General features: G+C 34.9%; 1 protein-coding gene across 3 annotated transcripts in view; it reads right to left on the bottom strand.

Annotated features, from left to right (window-relative positions):
• Positions 1–26,412, bottom strand: part of LOC139966641 (dual 3',5'-cyclic-AMP and -GMP phosphodiesterase 11A-like) — a 100,181-nt gene that overhangs the window by 35,609 nt on the left and 38,160 nt on the right. For all 3 annotated transcript variants that reach the window (XM_071969885.1, XM_071969884.1, XM_071969883.1), the window contains exons 3-5: positions 16,203–16,358; positions 11,456–11,545; positions 7,865–8,005 (exon numbers count right to left, since the gene is read on the bottom strand). In XM_071969885.1, the coding sequence (XP_071825986.1) occupies positions 7,865–8,005; positions 11,456–11,545; positions 16,203–16,358 (387 nt within the window). The remainder of the gene's footprint in view (positions 1–7,864; positions 8,006–11,455; positions 11,546–16,202; positions 16,359–26,412) is intronic.

Genomic DNA, 26,412 nt, shown 5'->3' with positions numbered 1-26,412 from the left:
GGGAGGAGGGAGGAGGGAGGAGGGAGGAGGGAGGAGGGAGGAGGGAGGAGGGGAGGAGGGGAAGGAGGGAGGAGGCAGGAGGCAGGAGGCAGGAGGGAGGAGGGATGAACCCATGTTTGAGCATCCTTCTAAACTTTTGTTTTTGTATAAGTGGTAGATGGGGAAGGGGAGGGGTGGGTAATGAGGTTCGATGTATGCAGATATCCGTGTAGTGGAAAAACAGGTAATTATTGCACAGGTAAGCTTTCGTTTGCACATATCCCTTTCCACATACACACACACTTTATTTATCTATTCAGTTTTCACACAGACTCGCTGAATCCATGCAAGGTGTCTGAAAGTTATGGTTTTGAAGTATAGATCAACTACGACCCTATACGCTCTTTCCCATTTGGGAAGTCCAGATAGATTATCTAACAATTGCCTTTAGTGGCACAGGTACGTAGAGAGAACATTATTAAATTATAATAAACCTCTCCCAGCCCCCTCCCTGCCCCCCCCCATATACTCTTCATGGCTTCGTGTTAACCTTCATCAATACCAAACTAAGCTGGGAATCATCCTGTTTATTAAGATTTGCTTCAATAAACACAAAAAAATGTACATTTTGTTTTTTATCAAATTTAGTTAATATCACAAAATTGTGAAATAAAAAAGGATTATTTTTTTAACCTTTCTCCTACACTGAGTTTTAACTAATTGGACCAAACGAAAGAGATAGAAGGGGCGGCCTCAAAGAACGCGAAAAAAAATTGCTAGCAGTGGGCAAGCTCTTAAAAAAGGCATTTTGTCTGCATAAACTCATCTCCAGGGACCAGTGTTACTCATATATTCACGTACATTGAGATTACATTAATTAAATGCATGCGTTGAATCTTACGTTCGACATGCGAGTTACTCATATATACTCGCTACAGCTTTCAAACTGAACACGACATAATCGTCGCAATCATCATGCGATAAGTGAAGCCAAACAAACCCACCGCTGGAAAGCCAGCGGTTTTAGATAGCATTGTAAATAAAGCAGATTTGCACGTATCCGTAGAAAATAGCCCATAAACAAGTTATTACAAAGTTGTAGATAAACTATTACGTCACTTTTTTTTACTTTACTTGAATAATAAGTACCGCAGCAAATATTGTATGAATATGTCCATGTGTCGTTAACCTACGAAAGAAGTTAAACAAATATTTGTACTTGACGGAAACTGAAGGCAAGTCATCTAGATAAATTGTTCATTGACCCAATTTTTCTTCTTTAATAAATTGAATAAAGACTAAAAGAACAACGCGCTTCCATTGTTTAAAGATTGTAATTTGAAGAGAAACACAGTGATTACAGAAAGCAAAATAAGTGCGGGTGTGCGTTTGCGGAGGGCAGTGAAATAAGATGGTTGAAATTGCAGATTTTAAGCGTTTTGCAGTAAAGTGCCATCCACTTTCTGTTAAAATGTGGACGAAATTATTGGCGAAACCTTAGATTAGTCTGGTTACTAGTCCAGTCAAGTATTATATCCTTATAGGTTTGTGTGTTTAGTACTTTCTGTTTGTAAGTCCTTCTCAGTAGCAAGTGATCATACATGTAACACGTGTTAAGACATTATAACACACATCATGCGGTTTTCTATGGCAATGCCATAAGAATCGAGTGGTCAAAATCAAATTTCCCTTGGGACTATCCTCTTAAATCTGACCTGGAATGTTGTGTTCTTAAAATGGATAAGGTTTACCTGAAATTCCCATTCGTGTATAACTGTTGAAGGATCCTTAATGTATGTTACTGTCATAGAATCGTGCTGGTTTATTTTAAGATTTCTAGATTGACATTTTAAGAAAACTTCAAAACGCAAGTACCAAAATCGTTACAAAAGGTATAAAAAAAATCCTCTATTCCGATGACCGGAAATTTTGCCAAATTATGAAATTATGAAAAAGTACAGAGAATGAAGAATTAAGTTTTGATTATGTTACTATGTCCCGTCAAATCTGATTGTCGTCTTATTATCATGACTTTTTCTGTGTTTTTCCCCCATAAAAACATATTACATCGGAAATAAAATCAAGAAACGTGTTGTTCGTTTCGATAATGACTTTATATACAGATATCATAGACTATACCGTGTACACAACTGCCAGTCGCGTCGAACTAGGTAACATTTCCATCGTTTTGGTACAGAAATACTGCTTAGGGGTTAACCATTTGTTATCTATATAAACTGAGTATATGGTAGAATATACGGTAATTTTACGTGTTCCCTAAATTCGCGCACTGTGGTATAATAACGTAGCTGCACCATTAGAAACGCATGTAGTTGCTGTGTTCGTTCGCCAAATTGTAACAACTTTTTCAACATCTTAACTCAACTTTTGGAATCTATTCAATTTAGACAGTCATTTCAGATGGCCTAAACCGTATATTGCTCTTGGATGGAAAACCCACCTTACTAAATGACCCGGCCGGGTATCGAACCCGGAATCTCCCAATTACTAAGGCCTCATTGCTTCAAATGCCACCGCCTTTATGCACTCGGCCACAGCACTGAATAGAGCTAAACCAATGAGCAAAATCATGGAGATCGTCATCACCGATATTCTTTACCAGAACATTATAGCCCTTACTATCGCGAATGCACCATATACCATCAAACATATTATGTCCCATGCCTAGAAGTCTCGGTATCGATGTTCTGGTGCTTATAGCCCTTTTTTTCACCAGCTAAACGCGTACATGTGTCAATAGTCAATTTTCGTGAGATGAAGTTACGCTCTTGTTATCTATACTTGTCTGAGTGAGAGTGGAAAGGCCTCTAGTGTTTTATGATTGTTCATATATACTTCACATGATACTTGAGTATCATCAAAGGGTGTCATGAACTTCAATATTATGGTTCGCACAAGATCTAATCATCATAATATGTTACAAAACTTCTTTTGTTAATTTTTACGAGAAAAACAATCATCCAATACCTTTTTATTTTTATTTCTCTTATTTCTTCTTTCTTTGTAGTTTTGTTGCTTTGTAAAGCCCCGTCCGAGGGGCAGGGTGATGGTGGGGGGGGGGTCAGAACATAGATCTCTCTTATAATAACCTAAACATGAATGATTGGGTTAATGTCGCATTTAAAGAGAGTAAGAGCCTCTCGGACCAAAAAAGAGTTCTTTAGAAAACTTCTAGCACTTTTAAGCATGCTAAACTTTGGGCGCAATACTCTTGACCTTTGAATCTGATTTTTACACAAATACAATCATTTCACTCTTATCACTACTGATATTCTGCTACATATTTACATGTACTTTGTACTTTACCTGTATATAGAGATATAGAATGAATTGAAATAAAAATGAATGAAATGTTTCTATATTGGTCAGTGATACCTCTATTAATTTCTTACATTTCATGGGTGTATAGTCAAGCCTGGCAAGGTAGGAGGGGGGAGGTGCATCCCCGAACAAGGGGTCAATTAGGGGGTACTTTGGGAAAATATGGGATGAAAAATTAGTTGACTCATTTTCATGTATACGGCAAGAAAAATGAAGACTTCAAGAAATGGACCGGTGACATATTCCTCATCCCCCCCCCCCACCCGCCCGGAGCCCGACCTAGCTCTCGACGTTACTTGAAGGTACCTATAGAGCACATCGGGCGATACGACAGTAACATTGTTGTAGGTCTCGAGACCACTGCTACTGGTACCGATCTCGAACCTCAGTGGTCTCGCTCTCGGACCTGATTGTGAATAGTTTTAGTTCTGTAGTTTAAATAGTACGCTAGCGTTATACAACAGAAGGCTTGCCGCATGTTTCTGGAGTATGGTTAATTTCACTTGGGAAATATGAACACGACTCAAGCAACGGCGCAAAAGTAATGTTGGATTTTTAATTTTGATATAAAGGGATTGAACAGTCACCAAATTTAGAACCAGCGACGCTCTATCACGCCCTATAGTATCATATTCATTTGTGAAGTTTATTAAATGTTTAAGTTTACTTTAAATTTTGCGTCTGGCAACAAATCGAGACTGCGTCAGAAGATTTGGAAAGGTCCTCGACGTTTTCTGTCTTGATAAAGTAAACAATATTTACTTAACTAAAGTAAATTATTCGTGCGTGAAGTGTTGACTTCCACATTTTACATTAAATAAGCTATGATACAAACATTCGAAGCAAACCGACAATGCAAGAAAACGTGATCTTCTTGGAAAGTAAACTGTATTCCGCTTTGTTTTTATATTAGAAAGTCAAAATTCGCTTCTTCGAATGCTTTGCTCTATAGAATTCGACATTCTTTCCTGGCATGTGAATGTAAAATGTCGCTCACCCCGAATTATTATAATTTATGATTGTTGGCTGGAGGGGGGGGGGGGGGCTGGATTTGTAATTGTTTGCTTCCCTTACTGTACTCATAATCTATTTTAACGGCATTCAACATGCTCATCAAATGAGTTGAACAGCTGACCATTTTTTTGGTTGCAGTTTTATAGACTGAGATTTTCAGTATCGAAGGGAAGTCGTTTTTACATTACAAATCAATTCAGTTGATATCTGATAGTTTAGCACTGTCGGTGTTCCATTGACAAGCTTGTAATCGCACGGCATTATTACAGTTAAATAACTGGCATGCAGAGGCATATAAGGTAAATCCCTGGACGCCAGTTATAACAATGATGTCAGCGGATCCCATCTTGGAAACCTTCATTTTGCCTTAAGTATAAATATGAATATGAGAACAATATTCTTTATCCATGTGTTTCCTCGGGCTCCTATAATTGACGCCGGACTCTGGTACTGTTACCCTGATATAAACTCCCCCTAAAATCACTCCCTCCCCCCCCCCACCTCTCTCTGTCCACTCAGATGGTACCACCCATAACAAGCAAACATTCCATAGTCCCTTACAAAGTCAAGGCATAGACGACCAAAGGGCGAAAATACAAAGGTTTCGTGAGATTTTCTAAGAAAGAAATAAGAAGCCCAGAGGATTTATTTTACATAGAACAAAAATCTACGGTTAAACCAGAAAAACTTATTTAATTATAGCTTTAAGTGTTGGGAGAACTTTTGATGGGGCAGACCATGGAACTGAATTTACCGCGGTGCCGGTTACTCGCCCCATAATCTGACTACTTTATTTATCTTTCTCTTAAGGTCTGTAGACTCGAAGATTGCAAATATATTTACTTCTATATGACTAGACCATGAAGGAAATTCACCTCCGTCATATAAGGAATTTGTTTGAATCACAATTTCCTGCTATAAACGCACCTCATACATTTATAACAGTGCGTTGCTGTTAAACATAAAATGTTCCAAAATGATCACGTGTTCGATCGATAACGTCAACCATTATGAACTGTTTTGGTTTTTTTTTCATAGCCCACGGATGCGATTTGTTTCGAAATATATGTCAAATTTATATTCGTAACTTATTTGAAATTTATAGGGGGGAGTTGCGCGCGCGCAGTGAAAAGAGGGTAAAATGGCAGTATAGTAAGTGAGAGGTGAATGACATACCTAATCGTTTACATTTTTTGCCGGAAGCTGAAACTGATAGAAACGACTGAGGGAAAGACTTAAATTGAAACTGCCAATACTGCGAGTTGCAAAATGTGATTGTCGCTTATCACAATATTGCTTTCGCTTCGTTCTATACCCGTGCACAACACGCAAATTAATATGATCCTATCATGGTAAATGGAATTTAGTTATAGTGCCATGATCGTTTGGGTATACACGATATATATATATATATATATATATATATATATATATATATATATATATATATATATATATATATATATATATATATATATATGGTTTCCCGGTCTTACTCGGCTCACTGTTAGCTTATCGTTGTAGTAGGTTCTCGACATCACATGATGATGCAGCTTATGACGTTTAATACAAGGGAAACTCTTCTTCCGCTACAGTCAATGACATGTTACAAGATCACTCTAAATATATTCCGAATCTTTCTCCTCTTTCACTTTATGAATATTCACGATTCTCTTCCTTCAAGTACCAAATGAAATTGATCCCCAATTGCTTTAAGAAGAAGAATTGATTCGATAGGGTTATTTGCATAGGACTGAATGAAATACCTTTCTTTCTTTTTAATATTTTCTATACTCCTCGTTTAGCTCTTCTGTACGTCGGGAGTAATTGCTTCTTTTCGTTTCAGTGGAAACAAATTTAGAGAAAGATCGGAAAGTTGTTTCGTTTTCATACATGGTAACTGTATTACATATAAAATTATACGTTATTAACATTTACCTATTAAGAGTTAATTTTGTTATTTGTATAGGTATTACATTAATATATATTTCTCACATGCCGTGTCTATATGCCTATGTAATATCTCATATACACGTTGTATTATATCCTATATGTCATTCGATAAGTATTTATTTGTCAACCAAGACATTGATTTCAAGCATTCTGAGAAATTGACACAGTGACTCCATCTTATCCAAAAGGTAAGTTACAACTTAGGTTCTTCAATCTGTCTCAAGCACTTTAATTACTATTGATTTCAAGCATTCTGAGAAATTGACACAGTGATTCCATCTTATCCAAAGGGTATGTCTTAACTTAAGTTACTCAATCCGTCTTTAAGCATTTTACTATTGGGGTGGAGTGGGGTGGGGGAGGGATATGGGCAAAAACTTCGAAGAAAAGTGGGAAGTAAGGCTGATTTTGATTTGAGGATTTGCGAACTACAAAATCACCTCAAAAACGTCGCTACAAAATGGACACTCTGTGCATTATGTGACACAAATTAAGGTATTTTAATATTTTTCCATCAAAATGGCCGCATGCAAGTGTTTTGTTCTCACAAAATTCATTTCAACAATTTATTTATTTCTAGTGGTTTCAGTCCTGTCACTGCTTTATGGTCTTTACTTCTTTCTATTTTCCTATTTTCTATTTTTTCTGTTTGCGTGTCTTTACATATATGCGTTTTAAATCTGGTGCGCTTTACTTTCTCTCTCGTGCGTGGGATACCTTGGTTGGTCATATACATACAGTGAGTAACGATTGGAATCACAGAGTGATTACAGAATCAAGCCAAGGAACATCTTCTGTTATCCAATGACATAAATTGTCAAAATAATTGGAAAAAAAATGATATTTTACAGTTTGTTATTTCAAAGTTATTTCTTTCCTGCGCCACGAAATATACAAAATGATGGGGTTTTATTTCCTAACCCAGAAAGCGACAGGTTGGTATTGAATAAAATGTGAGCGTCAAACCTTAATTTGTTACATGATATGCAGGTATGCCGGTATGCAGGGTACTTCTGACCCTGCAGTAGTGAAATGACTATTATAGGGACCGCCAACAACTAAAGGGCTGAATAGTTCAGGTGGTACAACACAGGGCTTGGAAACCTAAGCCAATGACTCCAATCCGGTTCTTTAGTAAAAAATGTCTTTCCCTTATCAAATTTGTTTATAATTTCCAAGTCAGTTTCCCTATGTTCAAATGAAGACAAATATTAGCTTTATACTCAGTTGTGTAGTATGTATAGTTATGTTAACACTAATGCATGTGCAAAAACGCATTGCTTCCTTACGCGTTAGTCAATTAACGGGATATCAATGTACAATAGTAAGGGCAATGTAGTACGTTGGGAGCCAGGACGAACCCATGAACAACTTTGTCACCCGGCCATCTTTTTGAAGTCTTGATTCAATCATAGTACACTCATGGGGCTATGAAGAATTTTTGAAGATGAGGAGCACATTATTCTTTATCCCATATTTTACCAGGCCCCATAGTTGACCCCGGGGCACGGGGCTCCACCCCCTCCCCACCCCCTGACACCACCTACCTCTCGTCAGGCCAGACGCCAGTACTCACCTCTTCATTTGGGTCTTTGACTAACATCACAGAACATCTTTCGCAATGAAGCAAGGATTGTGCCCGCTGCATAGTTTTATGGACAACGCTCTCGAGACAGGTTTGTTCCTCGAATAAGTCGTGTGCTACCTCGAGTAATTTCTGTTAACAAAGAATTAATTTAATGATATTAATACAGACATGTTAACAGATTGAATAATTAGGAAACAGAAATGAAGAATCAAGGCTTACAAATAGTAACGATTCTCTCAATCGTAAGGTAATTCGTCAATGTCCTCCGTATTTTTCTCTTTCATTAGATAGTAAACGATTTCACCGATATAACGTACCAAGAATTTATTATTCATACGCTTACACTTGATCAATCCAAGAGACCCCCTCCCTACCCCATGTATAGTCATACATCAAGTGAAGCTCCAGTAATTAATATATATGTTTATATTTTCAAAATTTTATCGTCCAGATCTTTTTGACGCATGTTGATAATAAACACAATCAAAATGCAAACTGGAAATATTTAATATTTCCATGTTTAATGTTATTTGAAATAAAACTTGTATTTAGTCAAAAATCTAAAAGAAAAGAAACCAGGAAAAGGAAGGGAAAGAATTGAAAGTAAAACAAAAATCATTCATAACTTAAAAGCAACACATTAATTATTAATGTCAAATTAATCAACCACAATATTATGATATATTTGAGTAGTATTGCGTAATATCGCGTATAATACCGAGAATAGTTCCAATATATATATATATATATATATATATATATATATATATATATATATAGATATTTATATACATATACATATATATATATATATATATCTTTATATATATATATATATATATATATATATATATATATACATGTCTTTGTATGTATATATTTATACATATGTTTGTATTGGTATATGCTTGTATGTATATGTAACTATAATGCAAAAGCTGTTTACTCCAACCTTTGTACGTTGTTAAGTATTTCAAGCTCATAATGTTCATAGACCTTTGATAAACAAGAAATACCAGCAAAGAAACACCGTACGTATATTTACGAGAAATTCAGTATAGCTGTATATGCAAGCATGATGTTTTTGACATAAAAGAGGCTGCGTCGTTTATCGCATGACAGAATGAAAATTTCGCCACACATTTTAAAATCCTTCTTTATTTGTTCTGTTTGCTTTTCCCTTTCAATATGGCACACTAACTAAAGGTCGAATAAGTTTGCCAGAGACTTTTGCCGATGGGCATTTCCCTTTTCTTTGTTTATTTATTTATTTACTTATTTATTTATTTATTTTTTTGTCATCTTTTTACACTGAATTTTACATCCTGCATACTCACTTGACTGGTATGGGAACCTCCCTTAACAACGACAACATTATTAAAGGAACCTTGAAGAGTACATTCGGCAAATTACGTTAGCATATTTTCAAAGCATTTTGAAAATGGCAAGGTCGCAGATATCGATAAGAATTCGCAAGTATAGGCTTATCACGGTACATACGTTTGTCGGCACAGAAATTTTTCTTAGGCGTTATGATTATACAGAACAAACATGTTTATAATCTAATAAAGAACAAACTGAAATTGAAATAAAATATTGTTGAATGGTAGCGGGTGTATATTCATACAGCAGATGGCACAATGCAATTAAAATCAATAACGTTATACGTTATTAAGATTGTCACATAAAACTCGCAGAACCGGTCCACGTGTTAACGTGTATAAGTCTTATATTCATAGGTACTCTATCAACGTCAGCAGCGTATAGAAAAAGCAGAAAGATATTTGCTGAGACTTATTAAAATGTTTCTGTTTTCCTAAAATTAAAATGACTAGAAAAACAGTCAAAAGGAGCTGGCAACAAGAGAACGCTACGACTTGGATAGAATAGAAAACAATTTAACTTAAAAAAAAAAACTGTATAGATTGATTAAACAGGAAGAAATGGGTAAGCTCCCTGCCGCCCTCCCCACCCCCCCCCCGTCTACCTCCGCATTCCCTTCCTATTTAAATGAGCCATCGGCCTTTAAACAGATTTTCTCTCCGACGGGAATAATTGCGCTGATATCCCATCGAAAATGGCGATAAAAGAAATTTCCTATATACAAAGATCACCACTCTTATCTATATACTTTATCCCCCCCCCCCTTTCTACCCCCTTAATTCCGCAAATGGATTTCATTTTACATGATTTGATTCATTTTAGAATCGTGAGATGTTTTTTAACCTTTCAGACATTGCTTTATACATAGAAAATATATAACGACAGACAAAATTACCCATAAGTTTGTTGAAAAAAATGCGGTTATCTGGGCCCCTTGAATGTTATCGAAAGTGACGTCTGGTTGATCTATTGCTCAACTTTCAGCTCGATATTTCGGAAAGTTGATGATAATCGAAATAGGATTAGCATACAAAATTGGATTTAGCCTACAGTTCTTATGTGATCATCTCTATAAAGGGGGCGTCTTTCAAAACCGATGGAAATATTGTTGATTCTGCATATACAGTAGGAAGTGGTAAGTAGCATATTATTGCATAAATGCATATAGATTACATGTATATATTGAAATTATCAAGGGAAATTTCATGATTTTATTTTTAACATAGCGATTACGGAGAGTAAGCCCAAACTTCAGGATTGCTATAATACGTTTCCCAACGTTGTTTCTCACAGAGGTGAAAGCAAAAGAATTTTCAAAGCTATATCCAAACCATTACTATTTAGAAACTCCATTTCGAAGTGAAAAAAACTACTTTTAGATGTCAGCTATAAGACTGTTATTTGTCTGTGTCCAATGGAAATTATGCAAAACGTATCCATAAATTCTTCCTTCTAGAAATGTCTTATATTACTTGCTATATTTCCATTAAAACAAAAGATGGTTATTTCACTCATTTTAGGTCATCTAAGTGAATTCCAGGCGCATTCTACTCCTTTAAAGAAGACTGCGCCACAATAGGTACCGGAACGGAGCAATTATTTGCAAGAACACTGCAACGGAATTTGTCAAGAGTTTCCTTGTGGCTTTTTTTTGGTCAACAATTGTAAAATGTATAGATATGGATGTTGCTAACACATCACAACAGCTAAATTGCTAAAAATCATAGAAATTCACTCAATGAGTAAACTTTATCAGTTGAAAGTCTTAAGTGCGTCATAATTGAACCCACCATGCTATAAAACAGTGACAAATACTGTTCTCAATATCTCGAAAACTTGGATAAATAGCTGCAAGTTCTAAAACGATGTTTCGTTTCGCTTGTTTCTGCCATTACATTAACAATGATATAGAATTGTTAATACATAGTTATATAGCAATGAGGCAAATATAAAATGTGACAGAAATAAGATAACTTTTTTTTGAGCTGGTCCCTTTCAATGTTAAAGCAAGAAAATTAAGTTTTATACATAAAGATTATGATGTTAAGATTTCCTCAACAAATACTTTTATCTCTGGATTATTATTATTTTTATTCCATGTTTCGTTCATCCATTTCACAAATTATTTTGTGCAAAAAGAATGAGAAAATTTGGATATGATGGAAGTTTTTAATTGGTAATTATGAGGCCACTAACCTTATTACGATCATACTCTTTCATTGAAGTATCAAATAGTTCCGCATTGCTGATACTTATCCCACAAAATGTCAGGTAAGTTTCCAAAAGCTGTAAAGAAAAGAAAAGAGAAAAATAGAACAGAGCGTGGACACATTTTGTTTTCTTTTGAAAATTTTCAATTGTAATTAAACACAAATATATCAGTAACTTTTGTTGTAAATGTCAAAGGGTTTCTGTCGATAGTACATCCGAATTGAGAGAATCCGATTTTGTGACCGCTACTAGCCTTCTGCATACGTAACCAAGGGCGTAGGAACCGGGGGGCTGGGGGGCGCCAGCCCCCCCCCAGTGAAAAATGTGGAGGGGCGGATGTATCATTCCGCCCCCCCCCCGCTTCGCAAGTCAAAAAACCCCTTTTTCATTTCCAAATGAGAAAAAAAATCTCATTTGGAGCACCAAATTGCATCTAAGGCCTGGTGAAAATACAAAATTAAGTTTACAAAATGGAGTGGGTGTTGAAGTGTGCTATATTGCACCAAATTGCATCTGAGGCTACCTGGAAATGCAAAAAATTCAAAAGGGGAGGGGGGCACCCTCTCCCCTTAGACCCTCCCCAAGGCCGGCCATCAGTCTTCAGCCCCCCCCCCCCCACTCAAAAGTACCTTCCTACGCCACTGTACGTAACACATAGTTCGATATCATGTAAATCTTGACTACACTTTTAACGGTCTTGGTGTTGAAAATTGAAGAAGAAAAATCCTATTCATTTCTTCTATCGCTGGCCTTAAGATACTCAACAACGCATTATTAATATCATTGTAGTAATTCATATATTGGTATTTACATTTAATATCCTCAATTGATCATATATAAGTCACTACCACTGACCTATCATATCACAAAAACTCTTTAAAGTAATCGTATATATAATATTATGAGAGTTAGGTTACTCTTATGCAATTTAAACAAATTTTTCTACTTATTAAAAAGATTTAGGTATACGAACTTTCGTTTCAAGGATGACTGTTGGTACAAAATTATGATTTGATATTAGAAAACCTGTGTAAGTATTCCATGACTATTTAATTCACTTTTTGCGAGAGAAATGACCATTTAAGCAACAGTGGTTTATCAATCAAAGTGGCTGAACTACTTAGTCTAGCACACAAAGCAATAGTTCAGCTAAAGCTAGAATCATCATAAATAATTTCACTGCTAAACCGTAAGAATTTGATGACATCTTATGCAGTTTTAATAGCTCAAAAGTGCATTAGATATTTATCAAGGACTAATGGCGGTAGGTCCTATTCAATTTAGTTATCTATTGTTTGTGAAAGTGAGAGGATATCTTTGTTTATAGTTACTACAGAATTCATCAAACCATTTTACCTCCATGATCAAACCAAGTTTAACAAATGCCTTTAGGGCTGAAATGAGGAACCGATGACACATTGTAAAATGCTGTCTTATTCTGTCATAAGTCATCGTAGAATTAGAGATTTGTTATATATATATATATATTATTTATATAAAGAACGGCCGAACTGGTAATCGGGACATCATACGTGCAAAACACAAGTTGCAACGAATTACAACGTCAAATTTACTGTCTGCCTGAGACATCAATAAAGTACGGTACAAATATAACGTCCTTGAAATGTTCTTCCCTGAGTAAAATGATCCGAGCTCTATTGGAAACGCTCACACCTGGGACATTGAAAGTCATTCCGTACATAAGATTCGATGCTTCGTGGTCAATATTCTTGAAGGGAAATATCAATGGTACCGTTATGTACTCAGCATTAATCACAAGTATACATATATATTTATGAATGTTTGTGTCTGTATGCGTGTATGTATGTATATGTTTATATATATATATATATATATATATATATATATATATATATATATATATATATATATATATGTATATGTATATATATATATATATATATGTATGTATATATATAAATATATATATATGTGTGTGTAAATATGTATTAATAGCTTAGTATAAGCTTATATAACCTTTCAGAAATTCTGGAAAGACCATTCTTAGTAATACTGACAATTAAACTTGTACATCCGATATACTTCTTTACGAGAAAATGTTTGCATGTCCTTCAGTGCCTAAGCCAATAACTGAGCTAGGTAAGTAGTCTTAGAATAAGACATTTAAACATATTACGGTTTAGAGACTGGTTAATGTCTAACCTCCCTGCCAACATCACTAACTATACCACTCACGGCAAACCATTTCATATTCACAAGCTAGTACTTAACGTATATGTCCTACAGTGAACCAGCGAGAGTTAGTGCTCAATTTTTGACTGGCAATGGTTATTAATTTGTATATTTGCTTTCTCCTGTTTTTATCTTCTTTCATATGAATTAAATAATTGTTTGTTTTCAGAGTTGAATACATTTCACACGTGACGTGTAGTAATGGCGATATGCCGCAAGTGTTTGATGTGCGTACTACAATTAAAATCTTAAAATGACATTTAGTCGCTTCCTTGCTATCTTTTCCATCTAGAGAAATTATAACAGAGATGAAACAATTTATCATCTTACGTTACTTTATTGTCATCGTTTTAAATGAAAAAATAAAGTAAAGAAAAGGAACGGTATAGTTTATTCATAGATTGTTTGACATGGTTGTTCATAGCTATATTTATCTATATATATCTATATATATATAAGTGTACATATATATCTATATATATAAGTGTATATATATATAAGTGTATATATAAGTGTATATATATATATATATATATATATGTATATATATATATATATATATATATATATATATATATATATATATATATATATATATATATATATATATATATTTATATATATAGGTCCCACCTGTACATAATATCTAGTGCCGTAACACCGTAACATAATCAGGTATACAGCTAATATTTTCTCGTGATCTAGGAGACACTGTAGGAAATAGGTAAAACTATCAAAATTCAGCAAAGACGCTTACAAGATTTAACACCAACCTACATATAGTTGGTAATCGTTTTGCGACATTTGCATTGCGACCTCGCTATCTGAAGTAGCAAAGAAATCAATCTGACTGATAAAAGAGAAGAATGGATGGATGGATGGATTACATCATAAAAAAAATAAAAAACACTTCTTTGGTTTTTTTGTATATTTCACTTTCTATATTTGTCGGTCATTTGTGAGAAAATAAGCAAAACAGCCTTTTCTATTCCTGTTATGTGTGATTACGGCTTTAAAACAGTATATGTGTGATATCAAATAAATTTACCAAGATGTGAAAAGAAAACGTCATTTTCTCGATGAAAAAGTGCTGAAATCATAAATTATTCAAGAAAAAGTTGATAAAAAGAAAACAGGTGTCAAATCGAAGATTATAGGTGAGAACAAAAATCCTAGCCAGGCATAAGGCTTAAATATACAAAGGTCACTTATATTATATTACAATAGAAATACGGTGGAGCAAGTTAAAGAAAAAATTGCATGTCAATTTAAATGTCAGTTTCGAACAATTTTTGTTGTTGAATATATGATGAACAATATCTAAGAATGATGTTCTTTCCCCTCATTTTCATTTAGGTTTTTGATATAAATGTGTTTTATATAGGATAAAAGAACGTCTATTTCGATTTTTTAAAGTAGTGACTTCGTAAGTACACAATACTTCCTCCAAACAAGACGTTTGAGTTGATTTTGATTTTAAAAAACCAATGTCTATTATATTTGTTGTTAAAAGGTAATATTAATTAATATTTGGTTATTATCTTGACTTGTTCATGTGACTCTTGATATGTTTAATACTATATATAGCCTGTAAAAAAAAAATTAAAATAAAAATCATAATATAGTCTGATATATTGCAATATTATTCTATAAATATTTGGGGAAATTTCCGATCATAGCCACCTCTACCCAGAACAAACACACTACGTAGCTTTGAGGTGCACCGTTATACTTTGTCTTTATAATCTATCACCTTAAATGACCAATATAAAAAACACGTGATATCCCGAATAATACGATTGTTTTACCTTCAAATTTGTTAGGTGGGGCGGTAGTACAAACAGTTCGCATAACCTTGATCTGATAGAAACATGATATCCATAGTTCTCATACTGTCAGTACGAGTGCTTTGAAATCGGAACATTCGGAAAAAAGGTTACTTACGGACGCGCACAATGACACACGCACCCACGTACCCACCTACATACGAAACTGTAACGCATAGAGAACGCATTGGAAACGCATTGAAAACTGTTCTTAACGCAAATCACGTTCACCAAGTCTAAACCAGCTGGTCAGTTGAGGTCAACAAACACAATGGCAAAATCGGCAAATCATATAGCCTTAGACCGATGCATGCAATCACAACTACTGCTCTTTTTTTGTCCAAACCGGTGCCTCGTTATTTTTTGTCGATTTTGTTTTTCTCTCTCCCAGAATTGACTATAACATCCTTTCGCACAATTGTACCACGAACATCTACAAAAATATGCAAGGAGCGCGTCTTCATAAACTAACAAGAAATAAACCAGAGGCGACAATGACTCTCTCTCTCCAATTCTCTCTCCACCTCTCTCCCTGTCTCTCATCATCGCTTTGGTTTTTACGCCCTGGGTACACATTACACGGTCATTGGTAGTATAATTCGATTGTCCCCAAGTCAGACGAATGGCTATTTTGACATTTTCTTTCAATACGATGTTCAAAACTGAGCAACTTCTTTAGTCAAAAAACTAACCTTTTCGTCTTCTGCCGAGAAGCATTTCCCACCTGCTGTATTGATTACGAGCGCAACTCCTGTAACATCGTCCTCGCTGTTCTTGATTGGCAGGCACAAGATAGACTCTGGCTGGATAGAGAGTAACGATTCTATCTCCTTGTATTGATGGCTACCCTGTAACATTGATAGAAATACAATAAATATCATGTTTTTATGATTTAATGTAATGGTATAAACAAAAGAGCTGTAACACGTAAAAGGAAATTTCGATAAAAAAGCAACTCCCCCCCCACATCGTGACGTACCGTAGCTCAACACTCCAACAAAGGGGACCCCCCCCCCCTTAAACACACACACACACATGCATACACAAACACACGCAAACAAAGTGAAAATCGCAATAAACGGGGGAAACAAAGAAAGGAAAACCAACTTAAAGGAGAAAGTAACTTGGTTAATATTGGGGTTCCATCTCTTCTAATGTTTAAGTTGTTACCAGATGTTATCAATATCCTATGCACGTATAGATATGACTGCTCTTAGGCTCATGTTGCCAAAAACGTTTGCATTTGTGACTGTATAGAATGTTCAGGAATGGATAAGATGAATTTCATTTAGGTCAATTAGAATAAGATACAAGGACGACTTTGGATCAGTTCAAACCAACCCACGGAGTTTATTCCAGTCCAGTTTCTGTCAGACCAACCCAGACCAATCTAGATCAGTTCAGTCCACTCCATATCTGAGACTAGTCCAGTCCAGGTCTGTCGCGTTTCGTCCAGTTTTATGCATACACACCGAGTAGTTTTACAGTAACACAACAGTTGTTTATAGCAATTCGATTCAGATCAGGATAATGAAAGCCCCACCGTACGTAAGATACACGGTCAAGTCAGTTCACGTCAGTTCCGCTAAAAGCTAGGTCGCTTCGTGTCAGGTAACTTTGCAGATACTATCTAGTGTTATTAAGTATATTACTTGTAACCCGGGAGATTATCGCTGTATATATGAACACACACAACTATAGTTTTATTTTTCATAGGCGTTCATATCTGCTGTTCACCCACTTGCGACCACAACGCAGTGTAAAGACCTACTCAGTAAAGTTTAATGCGGTCCATTCATACTAGATACTCCAACTCAATTCACTAATAGCCAACGGTACAGATGTCCAGTTCAACGGTCCTCTTCACGACAAGTCTAAATTGGTTCTCAATTACTTCTTTGACTATACACAATCACACATCTGCGAAGTTACTATATACGCTGAACTGATCGTTTTATTCTTCGTCGATAAAAGAAAAGTGAAAAGTTCATGCAATAACGTTCTCCTTTTCCGTTCCTTTGCAGCCCTCGAAGAAATTATTCTCTCTTTGCAATGCTATTGCAAGGTAATGGGCCCCCAGAAAGATGATATACTTTTCAGAGGTACATAGAATTGTTTCTGTTTTTTTTTTAAATTGTTTTAATCAACGACAGTGGCACGCGAAATTTACAAATATGTATATGTATATGTATGTTTATATATATATATATATATATATATATATATATATATAATTATATATAAATATATAGATATATATATATTATATAGTTATTATCAGGCAAAAGCAGAGAAATAAGATATGACTCATAACTGACAAATAATATTGGAGTTGTCGTTCCCCTGGGACCTTCGTCAGCAATACTTGGCAAGTGGAATGAAAAGTACTTTTCATTACACTGCCATATATATGATGAAAGAATCAGTACATAAGGATTAATGAAAAATAGATGTGATAAATTCCCGATAAAAATTATAATAACCTTGGAAACAAGATTGCTAATCAACTTGTATAGACGCATATATACGGGTACATACGCCGCAATCAGCCTCATGTGTTCATTCTGCCGTTGGCAATGGTTTAAATAGAAGTAACCCATTGAGTTGCTTACATATATGACGCTGTATCTAGTTTCGTTTAGTAGCGTATAGACAACGAAATCTAGAAATACAGATTTTCAATAACGGATCCTCGAAAAAATGTAATTAATATATCAGATAAGCTACGATGTCTAGATACAAATGTGTCATCTCATATCCTTTGTCGGTTAAACATACATCCTACAATCAATTAGAAACACAATTAGCGTATGTTCGATGCCACCACACCTTGTCGTGCACAAGTCATGCGCTCATTTGTACAGAGTAACATCATGGCCATTTGACGGTGTCCTTAAAGGGTGTGAAGACTCGCGCACAAAGAAACGTCTCATGCCGGTAATCTGACCTAGTTTCGAACGAGGTGTAACAGAAGTGTTAGACACCACCATCGATCACAAAAAATACACACACAGCTTGCTATACCGTCGGTAATTAGACACTAGTGTACAGTCATTACATACAGCTACGGTCAATACCCACAACACGGTGTACATAGCAGCGTGGACATCTCAGGTCTAGATAAAATATAACAAGGCATCACGTTTTTAACTTTTTCAGAGCGCGGCACGCGGTTTGGGCGGGTCTTCAATGCCTTTAAAGGATCGTTGGATCAACCGTGATTGTGAGTGACGTCATGATCCAACGGATAAAACAACGATACTTAATCACTGGTATACTGTCTGTTTGATTTGTGTGATTATAAAGAAAAGACAATTTTTGAGTTTGGCAAGAATGAATAACTACAATGTTTCGTATTTTAAGTTTTGCTTCTTTATGCGGTGTTTAGTTTGATTCTAGTTCAATTCACATCTGCATTAATCCGCATTGGCTCCCTTTAAACGTAATGAAATATTATTTTATTCTCTCCTAAAATTGTACAGTTAGCAGTTAGTATCAATTTATGAAGATAACAGCAGCCTGTCGCCTTGAATCTAAGATTCAAATGAACCGTGTCATTAGGAATGACTGATGCTTAACATCATGACAACAACATTTATCTATTAGACAAATGCAATCTCCTATTTTTTTTTAATAAGAAGATCCTGCTAGGATCGAAACGTCAGGCCAACTTAATTTTAATGCAAGCTATAAGACAAATTCCTTTTTTTCTTCTCGCAGGTTTCAAACATCTGTTTATGACATTTTATGTCACAACCACTGGGAGCTCGAGCAACTATTTACAGCTCCCCTGTTTCAACAACTTGCAATCTAACTCTTTGCATAAATCCGTAAGTTCACGTTTTCTTACAAAACAGGACGGCATAGAGACCATCTTCTCTGGAGGCTCTAATGGCTGTTTTCCTGTTGATCTCCTTGGTTTTTATTCTTTTTTGTTCTTTTGAGGTTACCAAATTTACAAATTGAGAACCGCCTGCAGGTTAGGTAAATGTCAAAACGCATTTAACGTTTACTTTGTAACTAGTTTCCGCTTTTGTCTGTGTCACGGTGCAAGATATAGAAGGTTGATTTACTTTGTTAAGGTTTAGTATATATACATACATAGAATATATATATATATGTATATTTATAAAGTTATTTACAAAGGTTAACATAGTAATATATAGTTATACATAGTTATGTATAGTTATTTACATAGGTTAACATAGTAATATATAGTTATACATAGTTATGTATAGTTATAGCATATAAGCTATCATCTTAAGGCTATCATAATCCTATAGCTTAGTATAGTTTACAGAGTGACGTTTGTAGAATGGTAATAGAAAGTGAATGTTTATATATATATATATATATATATATATATATATATATATATATATATATATATATATATATAAATATATATATATATATATTTATGTATATATATATATATGTATATATGGTTCAGAGGAGAGAAACAGGCCTCTCCTGTATGAGTGAATCATGAGTAAATTCATAAAAAGTGATATTACTCACTATAAAGATTTAAGAGCTAAATTTGACATTAAATCACTCCTTGATAAGACGAAATTTCACTCATTTAAAGAGCCATTTTCCTAGACACTCCCGAGGAGTAAAATTCTTTCTCCCTCTCCTTCGAATTCTGAGTGAATGTGTAATTACAATGGTTTGGGTGAGGATTCATTAGATTATTGATGTCATAGCAACAATGTATTAGAAGAGAACCTACCATAATAACTGCAAGCCAAAACGAATTGTTAGTTCGTAACGTGTAGTACAACATATGTATGAATTATTGACTTTTATTGTCTTTTTGACCTATATAGAGTAGTATAGAACAATATAAACAAGAAAATTTAACTTTTACAGAACACGTCTCTCTATAATGTGAATTGTCTCTATATTTAAAGCAGTTTTTATTTTATTTTATTTTTTATTTTTGGTCAACGATATTACCAAACCTATAGTTATTCTCAAATGAGATTGCACTTGGTCACTTTAAGGCGATCAACAAGATATACTTTCATAAAATGAAGTTGTAATTAGCGATTAATTAATGCGACCAGTTTTCTCAGGATTTTGTCAGTTGGACCTATAGTGTATATTAACCACATGTTAATAGCAAATTAAGAAAGAAAACAAAATGCTCAAGTATTAACTGCATAACTCGAAATGAATGATGTCAAGCCTCTGAAGTAGATGATGTTAGTTTAGTGTCAAATAACATCGAATTGAGTATTAATTATCAAGTTCAACCTGAAGAAAAACCTGGTTCGTCTAATGGATACCTTCGAATCACAATTGGCCAGGTCACGTGTCATCACAAAGTTACAAATTATATATTATTGATCCGTTCCATTTCATAAACCATATTACATCACAAATGCAATATGTTAACTACCAGGCTTTCCATAAGTCATTCCATTACAAAATTTTGAAATTGATCATAACAATAGATTAATTAAATGGAGAATCTCCATTGTTAACAACAAAGGCAGCTATAGCAGGGCAAGTGCTTTTCCTTTCTTATTCACATCTGAAGTGACTGCCGTTGGGTATCAAATATCGCCAACATGCAGCCCCATTTAGTATAGTTGCGCTTCTAGCGATCGATGGTGACGTCAGACGTTATTGTGATGTGTCAGCACGAACCTAGCTACATATCTTAAAGGTACATCTGTTTTGTACGGAAGCTTAAAAGTGCCAACAACATAAGAAAAACTTTGCCCCATAAGTTGACATTATTCAGTAAATTGTTTAGATAACAAGATAATATCTCATCAAATATCAGAAAAAATGTTGGATTGCTCAGTTGCTTTAACTGAGCAATTGAACAATTTTCTGCAAAATATTTAATTGACAAATTATCATACCTCGTCAATTTGACATTTTTCTGCAAAATGTTCAATTGTTTACTTCATTCCAACTAAGCAATTGAAAGATTTTCTGCAAAATGTTTAATTGACAACTTATCGTATCTCGTCAACTCAACATTTTTCTGCAAAATGTTAAATCCAAATGCTCAGTTGGAATGAAGTGAACAATTTTAAATTCGTCAATTATTCCACAACAGAGTCGTTATAGACTGACATGAAGCAGAAGACATACAAGACAACCCCAAATTTGATATATCGCTTTAAGAGGTTACAGCTACTAATCTCGAATTCGAGCCGTTATATGTCCCCTATATAGAATGTATCGATCAACCTTATAAAATAGTCGTATTAGGTTCAAGCTTGATTTATTCATCCACTGGATTAATGCGCGAACGTTAAGTCTGCACGGCAGGGTAATAGGTGGACGCAAACAAAAGATTGGCTTCTTCGAAGATTTCATCTCGTATACCGATAGTTATCCATGAATCAAGATGGTGGAACATGAAGCGATGAATGCGGAAAAACATTTCATAATGAGTATTTTTTTAAACATTTTTGATTTCAGTATCGGTATCGGTATAGGATCGTTCTCTAGTGCTATAACCCTTCGTATTATTAATAATAATAATAATCAGGCAGTTATGTTTACGACGATTAAGCGACCACGCAAAATGTGGGAGAAGCCCACAAGGGCTTATGGGTGACAACTTCACATCAGGTGGCTTCCAATTCAACATATTAACTCAAATTAGGAATCTTTTCAATTTAGAGAGTCATTTTAGATGGAAAAATCCGTAGATGGCTCTTGGATGAAAAAATCCACCTTACTATGACCCGGCCGGAGATCGAACCCAGAACCTCCCGATTGTTAAGCCTAATTGCTTCAAATGCCACCGTATTTATCCACAAGTTGGACAAAGCGTTAGTCAATTGGTGGCATGGAAATCATGTTCAATTTAAAAAATCTAGCTGTTTTTTGAGGTCAAATCATTTGCAAAGTTCTTTTGAGTAAAATTCGTTTCAGATTGAGTAAAACAAAAGCACTACATTACCACAGCAGAAGGGGGGGGGGTGGGTGGGCCTAAAAACAACAAGAACAACTAACAGAAAAGCAATAGTTATTTGCACACAGTCTCCAATACCTTGTTTGAAATTCATTTAAATATTGACCATGCATGGAAACTCCCACAATATTGAGTTTAGCACGGAGAGAGGTTGCTCTCAGACCTTCTTTATGGTAAGTTGGCTCCAAAGAACCCAGGGCCACACACATGGAGTGTTAGTGAACTTAGTGGAGTGTTAGCTCAGTGGTTAAACGCCGGTGCCTTCCAATCATAAGGTCCCCGGTTCGAGTCACTCCAATATTAATGTATGTCGTCCAGTTGCAGAGTTGTTGACAATTGACAATTCATAATCATGGACGTTAAATATGAATGTAAGAGACTGACTTCGGTCAGCTTGCGGCTTTGATAAGCCAATGATGGCATCTTCGCGAGTTCCTGCTTGCAGGAGGACCTAAAATACATACATACATCCTTACATAATACTTGAACGGCTCTGTCCTTGGTATACCGTCAAGCTAAGAGATACTTCAGACATCGTGCTATTACTCTATAAAACAATGGATAATAATCGACGCCAGAATCGCTGATTAGCCTCTTGATCGCGAAAGATGTTAGTTTCATCCAAGGCGCCCAAAATTCGCCCCTTTGTTTCAGGGCCCCATGCTCTGCCGGTTGCATTACTTAGTCAGCAGCATATTAATGGCCCAGTCCACCCCTGGGCATAATTAAGCTAAAACCATGTATACCTTACAGGATTTCTCATAATATAACCGCAGCTTTATTTTGATACATATGGTAAACGACATTTATGTGTTTATTGAGGCATCTATTCCCAGTAGGTTTGTATATTTTATGGTTGATAAAGTTAAGCTCCATCGTTGATTAGATATTGACTCTTCTGTTAATATGGCTCCTTAGGATACAAGCAAAGTAATAGGAAAATGATGAAAACAAAACAAAATTTACTTCATTTTAAATTTGCGTTTCGAATGTGTGATTTCGAGATCTAGGTATACATCTGATACGATTAGATCAACCAAAAAGACAGATCATTTATTAAAATATGTCTTTTTGAATTATATATATATATATAAATATTTACGTCAGCTAACGTCAGGTAAAATGTTACTAGAAGCAAAAAAAACCGTATCCGTCCTTGATAAAAAATATTAAAAAAAACTTTGTCTGGAAAATAACTTAGGAAAACTCCTTAAGGGTTTCATGGTTATAAAGTGTGGCCAAGCGTTTTTATCATTTTGATTTTACAGCACGTATAATTATTGTGCAAATTTATCTTTCCTCTTCATTTTAAGTTTTCTACAACTGCGGAAAGCAGCGAGAGAGAGAGAGCGCGCGACATAATTAATTTGGTTTATTTTACTTGATATCGAAAGCATGCCTTTACTGCGTGAGATTCCGTTAAGTTGTGTACAGTATTCTTTATATTTTTTGTTCGTCTCAAGTCTACTCGAATTTAATCTCCGTGAACAACATTCATTTTGTATCCCTCATATGCGTCGAGATTAAATATCAAACAAGTGACAATGTACCATCACATATTTTTCGTTTTACGCATTCTATCTACTAACGTGTGCTGACTTTTCATGCATACCCGAGAGATACATTCATTAATTACGAGAAAAATGAAATTTCAAAATTCAATAAAAGTACCTAATCAGAGTGGAAGGTGATATCACCTCTCTTCTTACTTTTTTTGAGGTAGAATTTCATTTAATTATCAGATAAGTAAATTATAGAAGGGAAGTTAACGGCTAAACCGAGAGATAAATCTATAGCAAGGGAACTCCTTCTAAGCTTCCTAGATCAATTACATAAGTATCGAATACAAGCCTTAACTCTCTAGTTTATAACCAGACAGCTCAATTTATTTGTTCATTACAGGATTGAAATAAACCAAGTCTCTTGTAAAATTCTTCTTCTTCTTCATCATCTTCTTCTTCTCCTTCCAATCTTTCTCTCTTTTACTTTTGCAGAGGTTTTTAGATAACTTCATAAATAGTTGTTTTTATAATCTGGGTGAAATATATATATATGAGTTTTGAGAACTGAAAAAAATACCATTTTTAACTTTAAAGTTGTATGATCCTTATTGTTTCCAAATATGTTGCATTGTCAAATTTTGATCACATATTGAAACTTCATCAACTATCATTGTGTCTCACTGAAACATTCAAATGTTAAAATCAAAGCTGTTTTTTTTTACCCTACAATATTGTGGCATCATATATGCATGTTTCACACGACTGTTAAGCGGAAAGATAAGATCAAACATTTTTTTTAAATATCCGTTTCTTTAATTCATCAAAAATTTACCACGAATTGTGAATTCATCAAAGTGCTTCAAAGCTTTGGCAATGCTAATATATAAAAGATTAGGTGCAATTTGTGGGACATTTTTTTTTTTTTGCACTGGACTATAAAACGTTTGATAATTTATGCATTACACGTAGCCGCAAATACTGCAAGCACATCTTCTCTCAGAAGTAGATGTATTCTCAAATAATTATGTGTGGATCGATGCAAAGTTATCCGCTCCCAATTCAAGCTGCGACTTATACTCTCCAGCTCTTCATGTATAGCGTCCGCTGAATAGCTTAGAGGGTCAGCATAAAATGTCTGAAAAATACTTTGAGATGTTACCGACGAGCTATTAATGCATCTGAAGTTGCGTTTCCTTGAGGAAAAACTGTAATTCTCATGCTAAAGAAGACGTGTACATCCATACTTCATATGATGATGAGAAAATGGACAACTTACTCAACATATATATATTGCTTTACTTGGGAGATATCACAATTGAAAATGTCGTGTGAGGATCTGTCATATATATTGTCAGTTTATCCATGTGATATCATGATTCTATAATGAGGTGGAAACTTTTACTATATTTGTGTGTGGTTTATTTATATATGTTTTCTTCTTATTTTGCCAACTTAGGTGAACATACACAGCATGTTGATATATTGTGAACCCTATGCCGGTATAAATTCATATTAAAAGAATCCAATATTTTACATTTCAAAATAAAGTTTGCAAATCCCATCCATATCAGAGGAAATAAAACAAAAAATGTTATATGATATGAATGATATCTTACCAAATTGAACAAGATATTTCTAAGCTGTATCGGTATAATATGTTAATGTCAAGTAGATATCTCTATCACATAGAACCAAATGATAATGGTTGAGTTTGCAACTCCTTTAAAGGGTGTGAAGACTCGCGCACAAAGAAACGTCTAATGCCGGTAATCTGACCTAGTTTCGAATGAGGTGTAACAGAAGTGTTAGACACCGCCATCGATTCCAGAAAATACAAACACCGCTTGCTACTGTCGGTAAGTAGACACCAGTGTACAGTCAATACATACAGCTACGGACAATACCCACATCACAGTGTACATAGCACCGATGGACATCTCAGGTCTAGATAACAGATAACAAGGTATCACGTTTCATTAATGTCTGCATTTTGTAGCGACAAGAAAAAAACTTCACTTGCAAGCAACGGAAAGTTAATTTTTCAGAGGGTGCCACGCGGTTTGGGGCGAGTCTTCAATGCCTTTAATTCAAGATGTTAACTCATCCCCTTTATCCGTTCCCATTGACAGTGGCATGATCTCGTCATATATATATATTACCTAATAAAGTCTTCCGAGATATATGTACTGAAATTCTACTGGTAATACTTAGGCTTATAACTGACGGTAATAAATATATGTAAATGTGTAACATCGATAATAAAAGTGCATTCTAGGTCAGGTTACGGTAAATGATGCACATTTTTGTTTCTTTGAAGAGTAATAAAAGATACCTTATATATTATATATAGTTCAATTCTCCTTTTCTGCTTCACTTTTTGTTCAAAATGTTAAAACTTGAAAGTAAGTCTGTGTACTTTTTCAGACCGGACTAGAATAACCTTGCAAGTGCAAA

The sequence above is a fragment of the Apostichopus japonicus genome, chromosome 4 (assembly GCF_037975245.1).
Source record: "Apostichopus japonicus isolate 1M-3 chromosome 4, ASM3797524v1, whole genome shotgun sequence".
Classification (NCBI taxonomy): Eukaryota; Metazoa; Echinodermata; class Holothuroidea; order Aspidochirotida; family Stichopodidae; genus Apostichopus; species Apostichopus japonicus.
Note: the sequence above shows the minus strand (reverse complement) of the source record. Positions and strands in the feature narration are given on the sequence as shown.